The sequence below is a fragment of the Sorex araneus genome, chromosome 3, assembly GCF_027595985.1.
Source record: "Sorex araneus isolate mSorAra2 chromosome 3, mSorAra2.pri, whole genome shotgun sequence".
NCBI classification, from domain to species: domain Eukaryota; kingdom Metazoa; phylum Chordata; class Mammalia; order Eulipotyphla; family Soricidae; genus Sorex; species Sorex araneus.
Window position 1 is genome coordinate 98804807 of NC_073304.1, and position 22950 is coordinate 98827756.

The 22950-nt window shown below is 56.4% G+C and overlaps 2 protein-coding genes across 3 annotated transcripts; one reads left to right on the forward strand and one right to left on the reverse strand.

Moving 5' to 3' along the window:
* The first annotated feature begins 48 nt into the window (after nt 1–48).
* On the forward strand, nt 49–5422 carry FAM219B (family with sequence similarity 219 member B). Of its 2 annotated transcripts, none has more exons than XM_055131050.1 (5): nt 49–199; nt 281–368; nt 1011–1088; nt 1530–1578; nt 2682–5422. In XM_055131050.1, exons 1-5 carry the CDS (start codon nt 76–78, stop codon nt 2847–2849), a joined length of 507 nt encoding a protein of 168 aa, XP_054987025.1. In that variant the 5' UTR covers nt 49–75; the 3' UTR covers nt 2850–5422. The 2 variants fall into 2 exon arrangements, with proteins under 2 accessions (XP_054987025.1, XP_054987026.1); XM_055131051.1 differs by having other exon boundaries at nt 2685–5422.
* Nucleotides 5423–7149: 1727 nt separating this feature from the next.
* MPI (mannose phosphate isomerase) lies at nt 7150–16140 on the reverse strand. The gene is made up of 8 exons (XM_004611744.2): nt 16077–16140; nt 15563–15690; nt 12779–12979; nt 11979–12120; nt 11050–11214; nt 8843–9016; nt 8041–8249; nt 7150–7770 (listed from the first exon to the last, which is right to left on the reverse strand). The coding sequence occupies exons 1-8, from the start codon at nt 16090–16092 to the stop codon at nt 7552–7554; spliced, it is 1254 nt and encodes a 417-aa protein (XP_004611801.2). The 5' UTR covers nt 16093–16140; the 3' UTR covers nt 7150–7551.
* Nucleotides 16141–22950: the final 6810 nt, after the last annotated feature.

A 22950-nucleotide genomic window follows, 5' to 3' on the forward strand; every position in this document is an offset into this window, starting at 1 on the left:
CGGGAGGCGGCGGGCTCCGGAAGGGCGCACTGCGCCTGCGCACCGCCCTCTGCCCGGCGGGGGCGCGGCCAGGCCATGGCGACGGCCGAGCGCGGCGCGCACGCGGGCCCGGGGCGCGCAGGGCCCGCGGCGGGGGCGGCCGTGGAGAAGCGGGGGCCCTACATGGTGACGCGCGCGCCCTCCATCCAAGCCAAGCTGCGTGAGTGCGGCGCGCCGCGGGGGTCGCGGGGGCGGCGCCGGCGCCGGGCCCGCCGCGCTCACCCCGCCCTTTGACTTCCAGAGAAGCACCGGGACCTGGCCAAGGCCGCGCTGCGCAGGAAAGGCATGCTGGGGGTCCCCCCGAAGCGCCCCGACTCGCCAGGGACAAGGTCTCCGCACGCGCCCCTCCGCCGGCCCGGGCTCGCGCGCGCCAGGCGGGGCCCGGGCGCCTCCCGGCCCACTGCCCCTTTACGGTCACGGTGGGCACGGGGGAGACCCGCAGGTGTCTGTCAGGCAGCTCCTGGGTCACCAGCGCTGCTCAGGCCTCGCCGTCCGCGGGTTTCTGCGGTCGGACCCGGGTTGGCTGCGCGTGAGGCGAGTCCCGCCCCCCGCCGTGCTCTCTCGGGCCCCACCCCGCGGTGCTCCCGGTGCACCCAGCTCCGTGCTGGGCGGGGGTGAACCCGTGCGCTCCCCCGCCGACGCGCTCCCCCTCACCCCCGCCCGCATGGGCCTGAGCTTGGGGGAGGAGCCTGGGAGTTTGGGGGGGTAGGGAGGGACACTCGGTCGAGGGCCTTTGACAGATGACAGCGGGAACTCCAAGGAGTTTGCCCCAAGACTTGCAGGTTTTCTGTTTGCTGATTTGAAGAAGTTTGTGGGTGGGGGTGGAGGGCGGTTCTGGAGCCCCAAAGGAGGAAATGAGACGTGTCGGAGGGTGAGGGGAGGAGGCTTCTGGCACTGTCGTTGCTCAGGCACCCCTTGTCAAGGCAGGAGGCTGGTGCCTCGTCCCAGTGTGGTCTCCCACTTCCTCCCAGGTCAGTGAAGTTTAACAAGGGCTACACCGCTCTCAGCCAGAGTCCAGATGAAAACCTGGTGTCCCTCGATTCTGACAGGTGAGTGCCCCCCTTGTAAAGAGCCCTTGGGGAGTGACGGGTAAACCTGCAGGTGGCTGGGAGCCTTTGCTGTGTGTCCCAAGGCTGCTCCGGAGCGCCGGGGTGTGGGATGGCTCAGTTTGAGGCTGCCGGGCTGCTCTCAGCCATTGGGAGAACTACTTTGCTCGGGAACCACACTCACGGGTGCTCCCTTCGGCAAGGGATGCTTGGGGCCCTGGAGCTCTGGGCCCTGGAGGAATCAGGCTCCTACCCCGCCGGATCGCAACAGTGACCCTGTTGCTGCTGGACACAAGAGAAGGAGCCTCTGGTGCTCGGGCTCATCTGGCTTGAGCTGTGTGGTCTCTGCATCATGAGACCCCAGCCTCCCATCGTGCACCGCGCCACCCCCATAGCAACCGCCGGGAGGCCGCCTCTGAACTGACTGTCTCCCTCTTCTCCTAGTGATGGGGAGCTGGAATCCAGATACTCCTCCGGGTATTCCTCTGCAGAGGCAAGTCACAGCGCCTCTCTGCTCGGGCCGCCCTGCCCAGTGCTCGCGCCGAGACTCCTGTCCACCCTCAGTGCCTCCCCCAGCAGAGAGAGAGAGAGGTGTCTGTGTCTGTGGGGGCTGCTGGGAACCCAGATCACAGACCCTGAGGGCTAGAAAGAACTTGCCAAGGTTTCTGGTCCTGCCTGCCACTTAGAAAGGATTTCTTCCGATAAATCCTAGCTAAGTGTTTACCTGCCTCTGCTTGCTTGAACGCTGCTTGTAAGGGGAACTCACCTGAGTACCCAATTATAGGCACCTCCCTCGGTGCCCAGTCCCCAGCATACATGCCATCTGCCAAGATCCAGAGGAGGTACACACATATCTCATTACCTGGGATCCAGAAGAAGTGTACACACACACACTCACACACTCTTACACACCCCATTCACCAAGATCCAGAGAAAGTACGTATACACACACACACACACACACACATCATTAGCTGGGACCCAGAAAAGGTGTACACAGACACACCATTAGCCGAGATCTAGAGAAAGTACACACACACACACACACACACACCATTAGCGGGGACCCAGAAAAGGTGTATATACACATACACAGTTATGCACCCCCTTAGCCAAGATCCAGATAAAGTCTGCCACTGTTTCCTCTCATTGTTCTTCCCAGCACAAGTGGTGAAGCCAGGTGGACATTCCCCCTCGCAGGGAGCGAGCTCTGCTGGGCTATTGGAAGGCTGACTAGTCTGACCAGCCGCTGGGCTGCTCCCCACTCACCCTGTCCCCCGAGACTCAGTTCCGCTCCCCTCCCATCCGTGTGCTCCTCTCATTTTCCGAAGCGGGAGGGTCAGCGGATTGATTTTCAGACACAAGCTGGAATCTCATATATCCCTGCAAGGAACCCTTGGGAAGCCTCTCCCTGGGCCAGTGACAGCAGCCTGTCGGGACAGTACTCGGGCACTCAGGGTCCCCAGCTGGCCGAGGGCCCCCAGGAAAGGAGGTCCGAGTGGGTGGGCCTGGGCACAGGGCTGTGACCAGGAAGCTCTGGGAGGGAAAGTGGGTCCAAGCTCTGCAAGGTGGCTCATCCCCCCCTCCTCCTTTTAGCAGGTGAACCAGGACGTGAGCCGACAGCTGCTCCAGGACGGGTACCACCTGGACGAGATGCCGGATGACGAGGACTTGGACCTCATCCCCCCCAAGCCTATGGCCTCGTCCATGTGCTCCTGCTGCTGGTGCTGCCCTGGGGACTCGCCGTCCTGTACCCTCCAGTAGACACAACCCGAGCCAGGTCCTGTTGGCCGTCATAGGCCGGGGAGTTCCCTGAGCACCGCTGTAGCCCCAGGCCGCTCACTGCTGTCCCTCTGGGAAGGTCGGTGACCTCAGACACGCCTCACCTGGGGCTTCTCAGACCGGGGGGCTTCCATCACCCCAGGGGGACAGCAGGCTGCCGTTTCCTCCGCTGCGGGGGAAATCTGAGGGGAGGTACAGACGGACCCTGGGTCTTCTATTTTTCTTTTTGATTTTGGGTCACATCTGGCAATGCTCAGGGCTTAGTAACCTGGCTCTGCACTCAGGAATTAACCCCGCGGACGCTCGGGGGACTATATGAGGTGCCGGAGATCAACCCAGGTCAGTGAGGTGAACACGCTACCCTCTGCACTTCTGCTCCAGCCCTGAACCCTGGGGCTTCTTGAGGAGTTGGCTAGGAGAACCCTCCCAGGCCTCCTGGCGGGTGCTCCCCCTCTGGCAGGGAGGGAACAAGAGCTTTTGTGCCCAGGCTGGTCTGGCTGCTGGTGTATGGGTGCAGAGAGTAGCTGTTCGGGACTCGTGGCTGGGATCTTTGTCAAAGAGTTGACCTGAGGCTGTGCTGGCATCCCCATGCTCCTCCTCTGCTTTGCCCCAACGTGGGGTCTCTACTTGATCTCCGTGTCAGCGTGAACTCAGCACCAGGGGAAGGTGGCCCAGGGGTAGTGCTGGCTTTGCATGTCGCAGACACTGAGTTTGTCCCCTGGCCACTCACGATACAAGAAGGAAAAGGATGGGGAGCCACACACAGTCGCTTCTGACCTTTTCTGGAGGTGCCCGCCTGTGCCCAGGGTCTACAGGCCCAGCCTCCCAGAATCCCTGGAGCTGATATCTTCCCACCGTGTGACCACCTGGGACACAGGTCAGGCTGGAGAGAAACTGCTGCATTACAAACACACTGCGGGTTTCCTTTCCCTGACACCATTCTCTGCCTTGGTCTTAGCTACTTTTTCCACCGAGTCTTTTCCTTTTTTAAATTTTTTTCCTCCAGTGGAGAGGTGGGGGCCATGTGTTGGGCCACCCTGCTGCTGCTTGTCACTCTTAGCAGTGCTCAGGGGATCATGGTGGGGCCAGAGATCAAACCAAAGACTCACAGGCAATCTTGGAGCTTTTTAAAAGATGTGGGTGAAGGGACTGGTCGAGGCCTGCGGTTTTCGTGACGACCAGCAGGGGGAGCACTGGAGAGCTGTCTCCAGCCTTGTTTTTATTTTTGGGCCACACCTGTCTGCTCTTGAGGGTTACTCCTGCCTCTCTTGGAGGGCCTCTCCAGGCACAGCACACGCTCAGCACTTTGGGCTCTCTCCAGCCCCTTGTTCCTCTATTTCAGCTGTTGGTAAATAATTGGGTGAGAGGCGCACCAGGACAGAGAGGGGGGCTATACCTCCTCCCCCGGCACTGCCGGAACACGGCAGAGAAGATGACCCTTCCCACATTCCCACAGCCCCCCCCCCCGCCCCCCCAGAGAGCCTCCTGTTGTCGTTGTCTGCCAGGCCTCTCTGGAACGGATTTTTCTTGTTTTGTTTGGTTTGGGGCCACACCCAGTAGTGCTCGGGGATCACTCCTGCCGGTATTCGGGAGGCCATATGGGGTGTCGGGGATCGACCCCAGGTTGGCTGCACGCAAGGCAAGAACCCTACCCACACTGCTGTCTCTCTGGCCCCCTCAGAATTGAGATTTTCAATGGTTCTCTTCTGGGGGGAAGGGGGGTCACCTAGAAGGCAGCCTGGTGAGGGCTAGCTGAGCGTGCGGGGCTCCTGGCCGAGGAACTTGGCAGTGAGCACAAGGTACTGGCCCCTCCAGAGAAAGTGCCCGTCTTCGGCCTCATTTCTCTCCTGACTGCTAGTGGCAGAGGAGGAGCAGGTGCTGGGAGCTGCTCGTCACCCCAAGGTGATGGGCCGGTAGTCTTGCCGGGTGCAGAGCCACCTTGCTAACCCTCAGAGGGCAGAATCCCGTCAGCAGCGGCTCGCCTGTCTCCGACCCGTGCTTTTCCTGCGGGGTAGAGCAGTCTCGAGGGCCCGGGGGAGATGGAGCAGGGCGCAGAGGGGATCCATGTCTTTGCCCAGAGTGAGACCGCACAGGTGCCCTGGGGACCAGCAGGTCCGTGAGGAGCCCCTCTGCCCCCTGACACGGGGTGGTAAACACGCCATGTAAATGGCTCCTGTCGGGGGCAGCACGGCCACAGACCCGGGGTGTTGGGGAGGGGGCGCAGAAGGCAGGGCTAGATTTCAGACATGGGTTGTGTCACCTGAGCCTTTGGCAGCTACTGGGGTGAACCCAAGAGCAGAGCGCTCGGGGAAGCCACTGCTGGACACCAGTGCTGGTGGACCCTGTGCAGGGGACCATGCAATGTGGCAGGGCTGGGCCCCAGCGATCAGGGCACCAAGGTGCCCACTGCCATAGCCAGAGTGCTGGGCATCGTGCAGGGAGGGCGGCCGTGGGTTCCCTGTACGGAGGGGGCACTGGTGGTGTGAGGACTGCAGGACACGCCTCAGTTTCTCCAGCTCTGTATGTTTGAGAATAAATACGATCATGCAAGTGGATGTGTCTGTCTCAGTAGGACTTGTTTGGGGCTGCACGGTGATGCTATGGGGTCCTCCTGGAGGTCCTCGGGCATATGCCCTGTGGGACTGCAGCCCAGAGTTCTCTCGCCCTGCAGAAGGGCTGGCCTGTGGGTCATACTTGGAGGTGCTCAGGAAATCACTCCTGGTAGTGCTCCGGGGAGCATTTGAGGTACAGGGGATTTGAAGTGGGGTGGGCAGGATGCACAGCAGATGCCCTAACCCCTGTACTCTTTCCCAACCCTGCAAATAGGCTGGCAGTGGTCACTCCCCTCCAGAACTCGAGCCTGAAGAAATAACCCAGTAAGCCAGGCTGGCAGCCCTTTTCAGGCCCACTGGACACCAGGGGTAGAACAGGCCTTGGCTTGTCACTCAGCTTTGTTTGGGGTCCACACCTTGCTCTGCGCTTGGGGGTCACTCCTGGCTGTGCCTGAGGGACCACAGGGGATGCAGAGATTGAACCCAAGTTGGTGTTGTGCAAGGTAAACTATCCTGTCCGCTGTACTATCTCCCCCGCCCCACATCACTCATCTTTAGGAGGGGGCCCTGTTAGCATGTTATCTTTATTTTGAAGAAAATTTGGAGGCTGTTAAAAAATAGCAGGACTGGGGCTGGAGCGATAGCACAGCGGGTAGGGCGTTTGCCTTGCACGCGGTGGACCCGAGTTCGAATCCCAGCATCCCATGTGGTCCCCTGAGCACCGCCGGGGGTGATTCCTGAGTGCAGAGCCAGGAGTAACCCCTGTGCATCGCCAGGTGTGACCCAAAAAAGCAAAAAAAAAAAAAATAGCAGGACTGGCCAGAGCGTTTTTGGAGGCAGTTCCCTGGAATTCTGTTGTGCAGGAGCTCCCGTGTACCATCCACCAAGAGAGACACTCCTGTGCAACCAACTCTCAGCCCACAGGAAGGAGCCCACAGCCTGGGCCATGGCTCAGTGTGGGGGGCAGGGCGCGAGGGTGTGGTCAGAACCTCAGTGCTCCTGCAGAAATGGGTTCCCTCTCGAGGGGCGCCCCGGCAGAACAGAAGCTCTCCCTGGGAATTCCTGCTGGGTTAAAAAAAGTAGCTAGGTTTCGCTCAGCTGAAACTGGATTGTCCTGTCCTGAGTCGGTTTCCACAGTGACTGGACGTGCCAGGGGGAAGTAGGTGACACACTTTTTTCTCTGTAAAGGGCCAGTGCCAGTACTTTGGGCTTTGCAGGTACAGCCTGACACGTATACGCAACCTCGCTTCAGGGGCCTGAAAGCAGAGGCTGCATGTGGGTCTGTGCATGAGTGGGTGAGGCCAGACTGCACCCACTGGCCTTGGTTTGCTGACCGGGCCTGTGAGCTCACCACCCGAGGAGAGTCCCGGCTTCCAGCCTACCTGCCTCCTGTGACCCAGCTCTGGAGTCGGGCCTGTATGGCGCTGACCGAGAGCAAACACCGGGGTGCCCGAGAGATGGCTCCGAGGGCTGGAGCTCACGCCGGCTTGCAGAGGCCCTGAGTTCTCAGCCATGCACCAACATCCCCAGGCACCACTGGGGGGTGGGCCCTGGTCACCCCCAGCTCTGCTGGGCCTGAGCAGAACTGGGTTGAGTATTGTCTGGCGTAGCTCCAGCCCTCTGACCCCTGCTTGCAGACAACCCAGTCCCCCAAAACAAACCAAGGGAAGCCAAGATGCAGCACTGTGGTGGTGGAGGGGGCCCTTAAGGGGACGCCGAAGGCCGAGGGGTCTTGGTCCATCCCGCAGCCTGGACACCAACACGCGTCATCTTTAATTGCTTCGACAGCAAGAGTCGCCAGGGTGAGTGACTCAGGCCCCCCAGGCCTCTGCAGGCCCAGGCCAGAACCTTGTTCTTAGGGGTGAACTGCCTGGCCGCGGCTTCGAGTGACGCTGGAGGGTGAGCAGTCCCCCGGCAGCCTGTGGGCGGGTGGCAGGCAGCAGCTGGGTGCTGCGGGAGCCTGGCTGAGGAGTGTGTGAGGCCTGTCCCGGGCGCCGTCTCTCCCAGAGGAGGTGCCCTGCCCAGGCCAGCTTGGCAGCCATGCTTCCAGATTCCTCCATTCCTGCCAGAGCAGGGCAGAGGCTTGGGCGGAGTCCAGGGGAGGGGGGGCCGGCCTGGGGTGACCTTGGCGGCTACAGCAGACAACAGGCGCGGAACATGAGCAGCGCCTCGGGCCCTGTGCGCTTCAGAGACATGGCCTCCTGGGCGGCGATGAACAGCACCCCACCCCGCCGCAGGGGGGTCCCCGAGGGCGCCGAGCGGGAGCTGGCGGTCGCTGCCCCCTGCACCATCAGGAGGATGCTGGCAGAGTCCACGACCAAGACGTTATATTCGGTGACGCTGGCAGGGACCTGGCAGGAAGAAACGGCAGGGCTGGTCGGCTCACAGCAGCCCCGCGCAGTGTTCAAGAGAGCTGGCCCGCCCTCTGCCCGCAGCCTGGAGGCCCCTGAGTGGCCCCTGGCAGGTGGCCATGCCAGCAGTGGCCTCAAAGGAGGAAACCCAGTCCAGGGTCCTGCACATACATTGTTGCAGAGGACCCTGGTAGGGGGCTGTGAGCCCCTCAAATACCCGCCTAACCCCCGCTTCCTCCTTTCCCCCACTCCCTCCTTCCCCCAGCTCACGTCCATCTTCAGGATGGTGAAGTCCGGCACTGGGGGGTCGTAGATGGAGAGGTAGGGGTCGTCCTTGCTCAGGGTCGGAGGGAAGAGCCGGTCCCTGCTGGGCCCAGGGGTGTAACTGAGCATTTCACACAGCGTGGGAACGTCGATGAACTTGGGGGTCAGGCCGGCACGCACGGTGTTGTCTGAACACGCCATGCACTCCACACAGTCTGAGGGAAGATGGGGTTGGGGGCAGCTGATGGAGGTAGCCCTGCAGCTGGATTCCCAGCCAGGGGGCCACGGACCCCCTACAGACTTAGTAAGAGGGGCAGGAACACAGGGCTGGAGCCACAGAACAGCAGGGAGGGCACTTGCCTTGCATAAGGTCAAGCCGGGTTGGAGCCCAGCACCCAGATGGTCCCCTGAGCCCCACCAGGGGTGATCCCTGAGGGATCCCCTGAGAGGAGCTGGGGACAGCCCCAAGCACCGCCCAGTCAGCTGCTGTCCCCAGCCCTCCCAGACCACGCCCCTGCCAGCAGGCACTCTAGGGTGTGTTCCACACAACCTCTCTGGGCAGACTGACTGGCAGTGAGAGAGGGGCGAGGCTGGCCTGACTTTCCACTGGGCTCCCACCGCCCTCCGCTGGGAACTTGAACGGTGCCCAGCCCCACACTGACAGTCATGCCCTCAGTGCCCACGCCCTGCTGGCGCCGGGGGGGCCAGAGCAGGCCGAGTCCTTAAACAAGGTCTCCTTGGGCCAGGACCTGTGTGCAGGAGCCCAGGCCCCCCCCGGCGCAGCCCAGCCCCGAGCAGCGCGGCCCACCTCCTCTCAAGTAGGCGTGCGGCACGTTGGCCTCCAGGAACATGGCCTCTCCGGGCTGCAGCGTGAGCACGTTCAGGAAGTAGATGGCGAAGCAGCCGATGTCGCCCGGGTACTGCTGGTGCAGCTGCAGCAAGAGCTCACCACAGATGTCCTCCATCTTGTCTCCAGCAGCCACTGGGGGTCACAGAGTACCCCACGGCCCCTTAGGGACACTCGCCATGTCCACAGCCCCACCGTGGCCAGGGAGTCCTAGCATTGGCCCCGTCAGCAGGAATCCAGAAACCGGAGTGTCGCGGCCCTGTTCCTCGGGTCCACACGGACGCCATCTTCCACCTGGACCATCCATCTGCCCAGCACTACAGCAGGCGCTGGGAAGACCCGCCTTGACTGTGAGCACCACCGCACCCCCCGCGAGCAGTGCCGCCACGGCTGGTGAGCCTTAAGGAGTGCTTGGGGCTGGAGCAATAGTGCAGCGGGGCGGGCATTTGCGTTGCACACAGCGGACCTGGGTTAGGTCCCCAGCATCCCATATGGTCCCCTGAGCAATGCCAGGAGTAATTCCTGAGTGCAGAGTTGGGAGTAACCCCTGAGCATTGCCAGGTATGACCCAAAAAGCCGACAAATAAATAAAATTATTTTAAAAAGGAGGGCTGGAGCAATAGTACAGCGGGTAGCGTGTTTGCCTTGCACGCACTGACCCGGGTTCGATTCCCAGCATCCCATATGGTCCCTCAGGCACCGCCAGGAGTAACTCCTGTGCATCGCCAGGTGTGACCCAAAAAGAAAAAAAAATTTTAAAAAAAGGAGTGCTTCCCTGATTAAAGGGGGTGCAGACCTCCCTCTGGTCGCCCCTCGGCCCAATGTGTCCTGCAGCTCACAGCTAAGAGTGATTCTCAGGACTGGAGTGATAGCACAGCAGGTAGGGCGTTTGCCTTGCACGCAGCCGACCCAGGTTCGATTCCCAGCATCCCATATGGTCTCCTGAGCACCGCCAGGAGTAATTCCTGAGTGCAGGGCCAGGAGTAACCACTGAGCATAGCCAGGTGTGACCCAAAAAGCCAAAAAGAAAAAAAAAAAAAGAAAGAGTGATTCTTAGCAAGCACCACAGCCGAAAGCGAGGCAGGGGGCCCCGACCATCAGAACAACATCATCACGGAGGGGGCCAGCTGTCTCACTGAACCCACAGGCCTTCCTCCTGTTTTGGGGCACTGTCCACACTGGTCTCACCAGATGGCCAGTCACCCCAAGAACAGGAGGTGGAATGTGCCAGGCCAAGTGGCTGTGCAGGCAGACGGAGCAGGGGAGGGTGAGCCGGAGAGGGAGGTTGCCCGTTTCTGAGATGCAGAGACACCAGGTGGTGGGCCCAGCGATGCGCCAACCACCTGCTCTGTGCGCACACAGGGGCTGCCGGGCCGGGGGAGGCCCTGGTGGGGCTCCGCAGCTGGGCTCACTATGCCTGACAAGGGCGAGCGGTCCTGGGCTCAGCCCCAGCACCACAGAGAAGCAGAGAGACAGGTGCCGGGCCTAGAGGCAGCCGCAGGTGCACAGGATGACAGCGCTAAGGACGATGGTACCTGACACACACACGGGGGGTTACTGGAACTCCAGGCAGGAGTAATCAGCTCTGCTGGGAAGGCAAGAGGCCCTAAAAGGAGAGGCATGCAAACAGACAAGGGGGAGACATAGGGCACACTTGGGTCAAACCAACACTTTCTCGGGGCAGCTGGGGAGGTGTGTCAGAGCAAGCCAGAACTCCGGGGCCCTGCGGAAGGGCTGAGACCTCACTACCCGTGCCCATAACCTCACAGCCAGGGCGGAACTGACTCCCAGCCCCGAGGTGGCCAGACCCCCGTGCCCTCCAGTCATGCCCTGAGTTTTCCTCTGGTACCCGAGGTTGGGCACCAACAGAGGTTAAGGGAAAGGTCTCGGCAGAGCTTGTGGCATCAGGCCCTTGGGCGTGGTGGGGGGGATCTCTCTGTCCCTTCCTGCTCTCCGGCCCCAAGCACAGCCGCATGCAGAGGAGCAGCTGCCCGCGGGAGCCTCGGGAGCTCCTGTCTTCCTCTTCCCCGGGGCCTCCAGGCCATCTCACGGGCCTGCTCCACACCTAAGGGCAGGCGTTGAGAGCCCCGGCTCCACTGCCCGGAGTCTGTGCTGGGAGAGGGGCCGGGTGGGCGGCCGGCACCCCACCAGGCCTCACGCACACCCACCTTGCTGGGAAATGCGCTTCACCAGCAGGTTGAGCTGCTCCACCACCTCCTTCTTCTCGCTCTTCATCAGGTGGGAGAAACAGCTCCGCAGGGCAGCGGCGTCCCTGCTCTGCTTCAGCTGGGCGGCCGCGTCCGCTCCCACGAGAAACTGGAACTCTGGCACCTCTGCAGGAAGGCCAGCAGCTGGAGGAGGGGTCCCCGTCCCTCCCCCACCGAGGAACTGGGCAAGGGCCTTGCTCTGAGCCATGTGGGCAGAGCTAGCGGGCAAAGCTATGCACCCCAGCCCAGGGCAACCAGACCTCAGCAAGTCCTTCCAGACCAGCCCCGTGGCCCCTAGAATTCTCATTAAGCAGACGGAGCGGGTGCTTGCCTTATACACAGCCAACCTGGGTTTGAGTCCCCGCTCCCCAGACGGGCCCCTCAGCACCACTAGGCGTGACCCCTGAACACTATTGGGTGTGGGCCCAAAAGCCAAATTAAAGTAACCTACATTTTTCTTGATATATATATACATAACAATTTGCTCAAGCGGGCACCAGTAACGTCTCCATTGTGAGACTTGTTGCTATTGTTTTTGGCATATCGAATGCGCCACGGGGAAGCTTGCCAGCCTCTGCTGTGTGGTGCCCGCTCGAGCAAATCGATGAACAACGGGACGACAGTGCTACAGTGCAGTGCTACATAAACACAAATCAACACTTTGAATGGTAGGGCTGGAGAGAGTACAGGGCTTGAACACAGCTGACCCTGCTTCAATCCCCAGCACCCCATACGGGTCCCTGATCATGACCAGGCCTGGCCCCAAAACAAAACCAAACAAAACCCAGAATTCTGAGCAAGCACGCCCTCCACTCCAGGCATTCAGCCTGGATCCCCTGGCAGCGCAGCTCCGCCCGGGGGCCCTGGACATCCAGCCGTGCCCGTCTTACTTGTCAGAAAGGTCACGATCTCCTCCACGGGCCTGAAGCCACATAAGCCTTGGAACGAGGTGAGGGCAATGGCCATCTCGGGCTTATGGTTGGCATCGGGGTAGTGTTCTGGAGCCTGGGCGTGCAGCTTCTCCGCCAGCTCCTGTGGGGTGGCCAGGAGACAAGGTGGTCAAGGCCTGGCCACCCCTGACAGGACACCAGAGCCACCAGCCCTTGCTCTCTGCCCGCCCCCCTGGCTAGAGGGCGGTGGCACCCACACCTGGCAACCAGCCCAGTCCTGCCCTAAGGCAGAAACAGGGTTCAGATAAGTCAGGGTGGAGACAGAGGCCAAATCTGTGGGAGGGCTGGGCCTGGGCTGTGACTCAGGAAACCAGAGTCGTCTGACCTCATAGGCTGTGTGACTCTGGGTGAACCCTGTCTCTGGGCCTCCCTGTGCCTGCCGAGAAATGGCGGGTGTGCCGGACACCTGCTTGGCTGTGACTCAGGCAGAGGCTGTTGGGAGGGTGGAGGTGAGGGTGGGGTGCCAGCCCTGCCCCCAAAGAGGAGCTCCCCTAGAGAGCCAGAGTGGAAGTATAGATGTGAGGAGTGGGGACTCCAGGGGTGCCCGGGAGGAGGCGAGGGAGGGGGGACCAGTCTGCACAGCCAATGCCTGTGAACAGCAGGTGGCCCCTGAGCAGAGCTAAACTGGGAGCAGTCAGGCCTGGATTTAGCTCGGGGCTGGAGGCTGGCCTGGGTGGGGGAAGCAGAGGCAATAAAACAGTGGGAGGGCCCTGGCCTCGGGGCCCCACGCCGAGCCCCACCTTGTTGGGGTGCGCCTGGATGGACAGGGCCGTGTCCACGGACAGCACCTTGAAGAGGAAGGGCAGCGAGGCCTGGAAGCGCGCCTGCACCTTGGCGCCCAGGCAGTCGGGGTTCGCGGAGATCCACTGGCCCAGGGTTTTCTGGGGGATGCGGTTGTCGAGGATCTTGGCATCTCCCCGGGGGTGTGTCCCCATCCACAGCTGAAAGGACAGGACACTTGGCAGGGAGGGGAGGCCTCCAGCCCACCCGCTGGCCCATCCCAGTCCCAGATTATCCTGTGCACCCCCCCATGCAGCTGAATCCTGGGGCGGCCTCTCAGATCCAGGGGTCCCCAATCTTGGGGCTTCAGTGATAGTAAAGCAGGTAAGGTGCTTGCTTTGCGTGCAGCCAGCCTGGTGTGATCCCTGGTATCCCATATGGTCCCCTGCGGACTGCCAGGAAGTGACTCCTGAGCATCACCAGATATGGTCCAAACCAAAAAAAAAAAATAAAAGATTCCTCAATTAAATAGAAGCAGTCAAGGGGCTGGATAGATAGCACAGCGGGTAGGGTGTTTGCCTTGCATGCGGCCGACCCGGGTTCTAATCCCAGCATCCCATATGGTCCCCTGAGCACCGCCAGGGGTAATTCCTGAGTGCAGAGCCAGGAGTAACCCCTGTGCATCGCCAGGTGTGACCCAAAAAGCAAAAAAAAAAAAAAAAAAAAAAAGAAGCAGTCAACCCCACAATGCCAAGAACTGGAAAACCAAAGCTTATTTGGGGGATGGGAGACAGAACACTGCCCAAAAAATTTAATAAATGAAAAAAATGAAACGTTAGTCAAAGTGAGGTTTGAGTTTAACTTCTGGTATCATGTGTTCCCTGCCACACCCTTCTCCCCCCTCAGCACTTCTGGGTGGGGGTCCATTAAATTTTTTTGTTTGTTTAGTTTCAGGGCCGCACCCAGCTGTGCTTAGGGTTTACCCCTGGCTCTGCACTCAGGGATCACTCCAGGTGGGCTCAAAGGACCATACGGGGTGCCAGGGATGGAACCATGCATTGGATGCATGCAATGAAAGTGTCCTATCCACTGTACTATTGCTCCAGCCCCTATTACTTTTTTGTCAGAAACAAAACAACTTGGACCAGGGGCTGGAGTGATAGCACAGCGGGTAGGGCGTTTGCCTTGCACGCGGCCGACCCGGGTTCGATTCCCAGCATCCCATATGGTCTCCTGAGCACCGCCAAGGGTGATTCCTGAGTGTAAAGCCAGGAGTAACCCCTGACCATCGCCAGGTGTGACCCAAAAAGAAAAGAAAAAAAAAAAACTTGGACCAGAGCAATAGCACAGTAGGTGGCAGGGCACTTGCCTTGCATGTGGCCAACCAAGGTTTGATCCCCAAACTCTGCCAGGAGTGACCCCAGAGTAGAGCCAGAAGTAAGCTCTGAGCCAGGTGTGACCCAAAAACAAAGAATTTAAAACTTTCGTTATTTTTATTTATTTTAATGGGCTGGAGCGATAGCACAGCGGTTGGGTGTTCGCCTTTCACGAGGCCGACCCGTGTTCAATTCCTCTGCCCCTCTCGGAGAGCCCAGCAAGCTACTGAGAGTATCCCGCCCGCACAGCAGAGCCTGGCAAGCTACCCGTGCATATTGGATATGCCAAAAACAGTAACAATAAGTCTCTCAATGAGAGACGTTACTGGTGCCCGCTCGAACAAATCGATGAGCAACGGGATGACAGTGACAGATTTATTTTAACACCGGGACACATTTATTGTAATAGCAAAGATGCCAGGCTATAACATGTAGGGTAGTGTTTGCAGGAAGTTTGGTTTGTTGCTTGGACCATTGAAAAGAAATTTAAAAATTTTAGATTTTATTTGGGCTGGAGCGATAGCACAGCAGGTAGGGTGTTTGCCTTGCACGCTGTCGACCCGGGTTCAATTCTTCCACCCCTCTCGGAGAGCCTGGCAAACTACCCAGAGTATCTTGCCCACACGGCAGAGCCTAGCAAGCTACCTGTGGCATATATGATATGCCAAAAGCAGTAACAACAAATCTCACAATGGAGACGTTACTGGTACCCGCTTGAGCAAATTGATGAGCAACGGGATGACAGTAATATAGTGATAAATTTTATTTATTGGGAGTGACCGTTTGAAGCACCCACTGGTGGCTCTGTGCTCAGAAGTGACCCTTGTGCTCCGAGGACCATATGCCAGGCAGGGGATGGAACCTGGGTCAGCAGCATGCAAGGCAAGCACCTCACCTCCTGTACTCTCTACAGCAGCCCCCCATAAAAATATGTGATCTGGGTTAAAGTCATAGTACAGTGAGTGGGTAGGACATTTGCCTTGCACGTGACCGACCTGGGTTCGATCCCTGTCATCCCATATGGTCCCCAGAGCTCCTCCAGGAGTAATTCCTGAGTGCAGATCCAGGAGTAACCCCTGAGCATCCCTGAGTATAACCCCCCCAAAATATATATATATAAATAAATAAAATGTTATCTGTCCATACCTCCTGTACTATCTCTCCAGCAACGCCCCCCCCCCATAAAAATGTAATCTGTCAATTGTCAAATTAAATTCTATAAATATTGGGAATGTCTGGAGGTGGGGAGTGACCTTACAGGAAACCCCAGCCTACACTAACAAAACCTCTCTCCCTTTTGGGGGTCACCATCTGGGGTTCGCCACGCTGCACACATCTGCGGCCCCGGGGGTGCTGGGGAGGCTCAGAGTTGGATGGCGCTCCTAGGCCCCAGCTGCGGGGCGGTGGGGCGGGACGGACGGGTCTCACCTCGGCGTAGGGCTTATCCTCCTCGATCTGGACCAGGGGGTCGCTGCTGGCCAGCAGGCGGGCCACCTCGCTGCTGGAGCCCTTCTTCCCCCAGGCATACTGCTGCACGGCGCAGGAGAGCGGGAACACTGCGGGCAGAGAGAGGGCTCAGCGCTCCCGGCGAAGCTGGCGGCCCGACCCGGACCCAGGAGGGGCCGGGGTCGGGCGAGGAAGGGGCGGCTGCTAGTGGGGCCCCTTCTCAGCCAGCCCCGGCTCCCTCGGCCGCAGGGCTGCAGCAGCGCCTGCGGGCAGGCGGGGGCGCGCCCGGCGGGGCCGCGGGGGGCGCGGGGGCGAGGCTGGACACCGCCTCTCAAAGTGACCCAGGCACCCGCCTCTGCGCGGACACGAGGGCTCGGTCCCCGCGCAGGTGCCCCCTCCTCTGCCCTGCACCCGTCGGTCTTTCCGCCGGGGCCCCGCATGCGGGCTCCACCCGGCACAGCCAACACGGAAGGCGACCCCCGAACCAACCGCCCACCTCGCGGAGCTGCCATACTCCGGGTCTGGGACGTGGCTTCTGTCACACATGCCTTTTCCCGGCAGCCCCCGCGGCCCCGCGCCCAGAGCTTCCTGGGAAATGTAGTTCCTGGAGCCCCTCCGCGGAGCCAGGTGTGCCCAGGGAGTGGAGCGATGCTCTTCCGGCTCTGGGTCTCTGTCCCATTCTCCGTTATCAGGAGGAACCGCTACCAGTTCAAAGGCTTCCAGCCCGCAATCTCGGGTTTCGTTCATTCTTTCCTACCCCAGAGGCACTTAGTGAGAATCTGTAAAATATCTCAAAGGTGATGTCTAGAGAAACATCAGAGAAGGAGATTGCCTTTGTAGAACTTACATTTTGGCAAAAGACAGGCAAAGGCATGTACTTAATAGGCAAGTCGTATGTCATAGGGAGAGATAAAAGCTCCAGAGTGTGAGGGTGCCTGTTAGCTGACTTTGAAAGGTCGCTTAGATAAGCCTTCATCACTGTCACTATCATCCCGTTGTTCATCAATTTGCTCGAGCGGGCTCCAGTAACGTCTCCATTCATCCCAGCCCTGAGATTTTAGCAGCCTCTCTTTACTCCTCTCTCCCAACAATTAGAGGCTCTTTCAGGGTCAGGGGAATGATACTGTTATTGTTACTATTTTTGGCATATGGAATACACCACAGGGAGCTTGCCAGGCTCTTCCAGGGATTTACAATACAATTTCCAACCTCTGGAGGTGAGTTGAACAACTCCAGGGAAGTGGCATGTCTCAGGACTGGAGCCCGTCTACAGACGCCTACTGGCGCACAGAGACCTGTCCTGAAAATCCTGATGTGGCACCGGGTTAGAATTTCCCTATTTTCAATGGGATTTTGAGTAAGCTTGATGGTATCTTGTTATTTTTTTTAAATACTCTAATGTGTGGCAAGAACTTTTGACATGTTCATTAAGGTTCTTACACCCTCTAAGACACCTGGTCCCCAGGTGTGGGGTGGGGCCTACCATGCTCCACACCTGTCCACCTCCAGCCGTTGTTCCCCTATGGAGGCTGACCCTCAAGTGTCCAGTGACCATCAAACTGCCCCAGGGAGCCCTGGTGGCCCGGCAACCTGTAGGAAACAAGCTACAACTCATCCAAGAACAGACCAGCTTTTAATGTAATCTTTACATGAATGCACTGTATTTCAACATAAAAAGGACAACATGCCACACACACAGCAGCTCTCTGCAGACCCGGAGTCTGTTATATCCAGGTGTCTTTGCACATGAGATGCTGTAGCTGGGAAAGGTGGAAGTGGCTCCTCGGGAATTCCCACCGTGTTAGTTTTGGTTCACGCCAACATCCCACCAAGCAGCGTTTGCATGAGGCTGCTGAGACCAACTCAGACATAGCAAGTGGCCTCAACTTCCCCGGAGAAGACAGATTTCCATGGGCCACAAGGCGAGGTCCAGGCTGCCTGCAGCTCTGTGCTGCTGTGTGGCTCTGGGCCTTACTGAGAAGGAAAGATGAAGTGTTTGGGGGAAACTTTCTCTGAGGTGTTCAGGACCAGGAATTAACCCAGGGTACCACAGATTCAAAACAAGTACTCTAGCCCTGAGCCAATCCATGGCCCCAAATTTGGGCACTTTTGGGCCAGAGAGATAATAGTACAGGGGTTAAGGCACTTGACCTATATGCAACTGAACCTTTTTCAATCACCAGCACTGCATATGGTCTCCCAAAGGCCCCTGGAAACAACCCCTGAGCAGAAAACTGGAAGTATCATCAGGTACCGCTAGGTGGGTACTCCCAGGATTCCCCCCAAAATAGAATATTTTGGTGTTTTAACTAGGACCAAGGGATTAAAGAGAGTATAACAGTCAAAGTACATGTTTTAAGTGTTTTTGTTTGTTTTGGGGCCACTAAATGCTAGGGGTTACTTCTGGGTCTGCACTCAAGAATTGCTCCTGGTGCTCAGGGGACCATTTGGGATGCCAGGGACTGAACCCCAGCTGTCTGCGTGCAAGGCAAGCACCTTACCCACTGCACTGTCGCTCCAGTCCCTGAGCACAGGCTTTGAATACAAGATGCCTGGGTTTGATTCTGGCACTGTGTGTTTCCTTGAACACTGCCATATGTGGCCTCAAAACTTAAATATAAAATATTATTTAATATTTATAAATATTTATTTAATTAAATAAACCTAGGGATAAGAGAGACACGTACTATCCTGTAGACCAATGTCACTTCCAAAAGCAAAACTGGAAAACAAATTTGAAGGTAAGGAGAGAATGGCTTGGGGGGAAAACAGCTAAGGGGAAGGCATTAATGTAGGAACATCGCTCTCTGCCCAGATGTGACCCCGAGCAGCCACACATGAACGTCTCCTCCATTCCTGAACGCCCATGATCCCGGAGGCCAACGAACTACTTTTAGCACCCAGCCGCTTCTTGCAGAAATGCCTCTAGACTTCAAACTAAGCTATGGCCCCATGCCGCCCCGGGAGGGGAAAGGTTTTTCTCTCTCGGCCTTTCCTTTCCCCAGAGGCGTGGTGACCGCCATCTTATAAAGCCCACTAAACAGAGGTACAAGCTTGCAATGATGCGACTTGTGGCAGAAATTTCTCTGGACTTAATTACTAAAATACCAAAAATCCAAAACCACGTGGCCACTGTTGCGGCTGCGCAACGTCATGTGCTTTTGCAATGGAAAAACAAATTATCAAATGATGCCTTTTCGGCAGGTCTGATATTTTGGGGAAAATTCCAAATAATAATAGTGAGTTTTCTGTTGAGATATTGAATGTAATCAAAGTAAAGTGAAACTCATCAGCCACACAGGCGGGGGGTGGGTGGGTGGGATAGGTGGTATACTGGTGTTCTTGGTGGTGGAACATGTGCACTGGTGAAGGGATGGGTATTTGGTCTTTGTGTGATTGAGACTTAAACCTGAAAACTTTGTAACTTTTCACATGGTGATTCAATTAAAAAAAAAAAAAGGTAGGAACGTGGCTGTCAATTTCTGAAGCAGCCAACTTGGCTGGAGCAGATCAAACGGTCATAATTAGAAGCTTGAAACCTTCAGTCCCACTTCCCATTCTCAGGGGAAAGAGAAGGAAGAGACGGAGTTAACAATGAGCCTATGGGGCATGCCCATGTAAGGAAGCTCAATAAAAATCCCTCAACTATGGGTTCAGAGAGCTTTTCTGGGTTAGTGAACACATCACAGGGCTGCAGGGTGATGACCCCAAGCCCATGGGGAAGGATCTCCTGTATTCAGACCTGGCCCTTACAGATCATTTCTCTTTATCTGGATGTTAATTCGGCCAGAGAGGTGGTACAGTGGGTAGGGTATTTGCCTCACACCTAGCTGACCTCAGTTTGGTCTCTGGCATCCCATGTGGTTCCCTGCTTGCCAGGAGTGATTCCTGAGCACTGCTGGGCGTAGCAAAAAAAAAAAAAAGTTCAACTAGCTGTTATTTCTTTAGCATATTTTTGATTAGAAATAAACTGTGTGGGGCTGAGCGCTAGTACAGCAGATAGGGCATTTGCCTTGCACACAGTTGACCCGGGTTCGATTCCCAGCATCCCATATGGTCCCCCGAGCACCACCAGGAGAATTCATGAGTGCATAAGCCAGGAGTAACCCCTGTGCAACGCGGGTGTGATCCAAAAGGCAAAAATAGAAAAGAAAAGAAAAGAAAAGAAAAGAAAAGAAAAGAAAAGAAAAGAAAAGAAAAGAAAAGAAAAGAAAAGAAAAGAAAAGAAAAGAAACAGTGTATATACTGAGGCATTTGGGAGCATTTCTTTAGCATATCCTTGATTATAAGATAAACAATGTGTTTATTGAATTCTGGGAGCTGTTCTAACAAGAATATGAAGAGGCTGACATGAGAGCTGATTTGTAGTTATGTGGGAGGCAAGCTATGACTCGAGATTGACATCAGTAATGAGAGCAATGAGTCCTCCACATGTGGGACCTGAGGCCAAAGTGTCAGATGCAAGTGAGGATACACGTAGTGTCAGAGAACTGGTTAGAGTAAGGGGGACACCCACCCAGCTCATTATAGGATTTGTGTGAATATTAAAGGAGAGGGCCATGCAAGGGTTGGGCATTTGCCTTGCACACGGCTGACCTGGATTCAATTCCCAGCACCATATATGGTATTCCAAGCACTGACAGGAACAGTCATGAAGCACAGAGCCAGGAGTAAGCCCTGAGCACTATAGGTGTGGTCCCCAAACTATAGCACTGTAGCACTGTTGTCCCGTTGTTCATCGATTTGCTCGAGTGAGCACCAGGAAAGTCTCCATTGTGAGACTTGTTACTGTATTTGGCATATCGAATACACCACGGGTAGCTTCCCAGGCTCTGCCATGCGGGTGGGATACTCTCAGTAGCTTGCCAGGCTCTCTGAGAGGGACGGAGGAATCGAACCAGGTTGGCTGCATGCAAGGCAAACACCCTACCCACTATGCTATCGCTCCAATCCAAACTATGTATATATATATATATATATATATATATATTTACATACACATGTGCATATGAGGGAAACACAAGCATTTTTTCCTCACATTCCTCTCAGAGGGCAGTCACTCCTCTGTGAGGGAAAAGACATAGGTCATTTCTGAGGGGACACCTACATGGATCCCTTCCCATTCACCCACTTGAGGTTACTTCCTCAAGAAAAGTTGAGATAGACGAAAGGATAATTGGGATTTAGACAGGAAGGTAAGAGAAACAAGCAATGGTAACAGTAAATATTTTCTAAATCCCTGGTATGTGCTTAGTGCTATATTAGTGCCAGAAATGTCACACTGCAGGACCAGAGTGTTAGTACAGAGTGTTAGTACATTTGCCTTGCATGTAGATGACCTGGTATCTCATAGGTTCCCCCGTGTACTACCAGGAGTAATTTCTGAGTGCAGAACTAGGATTAACTCCTGAGTATCGACAGATGTGATCACAAAATAAATAAATAAATAAATAAATAAATAAATGTAACACTGGCTAGAACAGACCCTACTCTGTTCCTTGGAAAGTTTAGAGTCTAGTAGGAGAGTCAGACATCAAACACCCCTTGTACAGGTGTGTATTTATCACCTTCAATAATTACTATGGAAGAAAAATACAGGGCAAGGGACTGAGCTAACTTAGAGAGAGAGGCCAGTTAGAGGCCTTCAGATGAGGAAGGGCATTTGACCTTGGATCTGAAAAACAGTGGGAGGTACTCTTGGGATGATATAAGGTGGGCTAAGAGCTTACTGGGAAGAGAGCTCGTAAGTGGGTAAGGCCCTGAGGCAGGAGAAACAGAAGGACCTGAGAAGCAACTGGAAAGGCTGGGTGCATGGGGGACCAGCCAATAAAATGTGGAATATGCATGTGAGACAGATCTTGCAGGACTTAAAGAACCTAAGAATTTGGGTATATTTCTTCTTATTTTTTTTGGATATGGGGGTTAGGACCACTCCTGGGCTCTGTTCAGGAGCTCCCCCAGCTATGCGTGGGGGACCATACAGTGCTAGGGATCAATTAGGAATGAATCAGCCCTCTCCTCTCCCCCTTTTGTTTGTTTTTTGTTTCTTGGGCCATGCCTGGTCATGCTCAGGGTTTTCTCCTGGCAATGTTCAGGGGAGCACCTGGTACAGGGCCTCAAACCTGTGTCTTCTGCATGCAAAGCATGTGCTCAGACCACTGAGCTAGTTCTTTGATCCCAACAAATGTTTTGTTTGATTTGAATTAATGAATCAATTTTGATTTGGGGCCCACAGTCAGCAGTGCTTAAGGCTTACTCCTGGGTCTGTGCTTAGGGATCACATCTGGTGGTGCTTAGGCGACTATATGGGGATGCCAGGGATCAAAACCAAGTTGGCCTTATGCAAGGCAAGCACCTCAACTTCTGTACTAGCTCTCTGGCTCCCAATGCTTTTTATTTAGTTTGTTGAGGGCGGGGGACATACCCAGCGAAGTTCAGGGCTTTCTCCTGGCTCTGTGCTTGAGGATCACTTCTGGCAGGGCTCAGGAAACTATCTGCTAAGGTGCTGGGGATCAAACTTGGGCTCGCTGTGTGCAAAGCAAATGCCCTAACCACTAAGCTCTCACTCCAAGCCCTTCAGTTGCATTCTTTTTGGGGGAGGTTTGGGACATACCTGGCGATGCTCAAGCATTACTCTTGGCTCTGCACTCAGGAATTATTCCTGGAAGTGCTCAGGAGACCATATGGGGTGTGAGGATGTAACCCGGGTCTGCTGCCTTTGAGGCAAGTGTTTTTTACCTATCTCTTGGCCCCTCAGCGAGGTCTGTATCAGAGGAATCGAATCTAGGTAGGCTGAGTGCAAGGCAAATGCCCTACCCGCTGTGCTATCCCTCCAGCCCCAGCGAGATCTAGTTAAAGTTTATTTTTTGTAGGGGGCTACACCCTGAGGTGTTCAGGGGCGATTCCGAGCTCTGTGCTTGGGAATCACTCCCTGCAGTGCTAGATGACCGTGTGGTGAGGGTGATCCACCTTGGGTGTGCAGCATGCAAAGCAAGAGCCTTAACCGTGTACCCTCTCTCTCTGTCCTAGCCAGAGCAAAGGTCGACAGAAAGCAGGGTCATCTGTAGTGGGTTCTTTTGGAAAGAACCCCTCTTTCCCAGGGCTTCTAAGTCCTCTCCCATCAGGAATGCATCCCATCTCTTAGAAGTAGGCTCACACTCCAGAGGCTTGCCTAGACCAATGCAGACTTCCCCAACTTTGGGGAATTTCCAACACAGAGGTGAGAGTTATCACATTGAGACGTCAAGTGGGGGAGGGTTCTGATTCTGTTTAGGGTCCTCTAATCTGGGAGAAGGCTAGGAAAAAAAAAAATCACACGCTCCGAAGTGGGCAGGGCGGGGGTGGGTGTCTGTGACGTCACGGGCCACGCC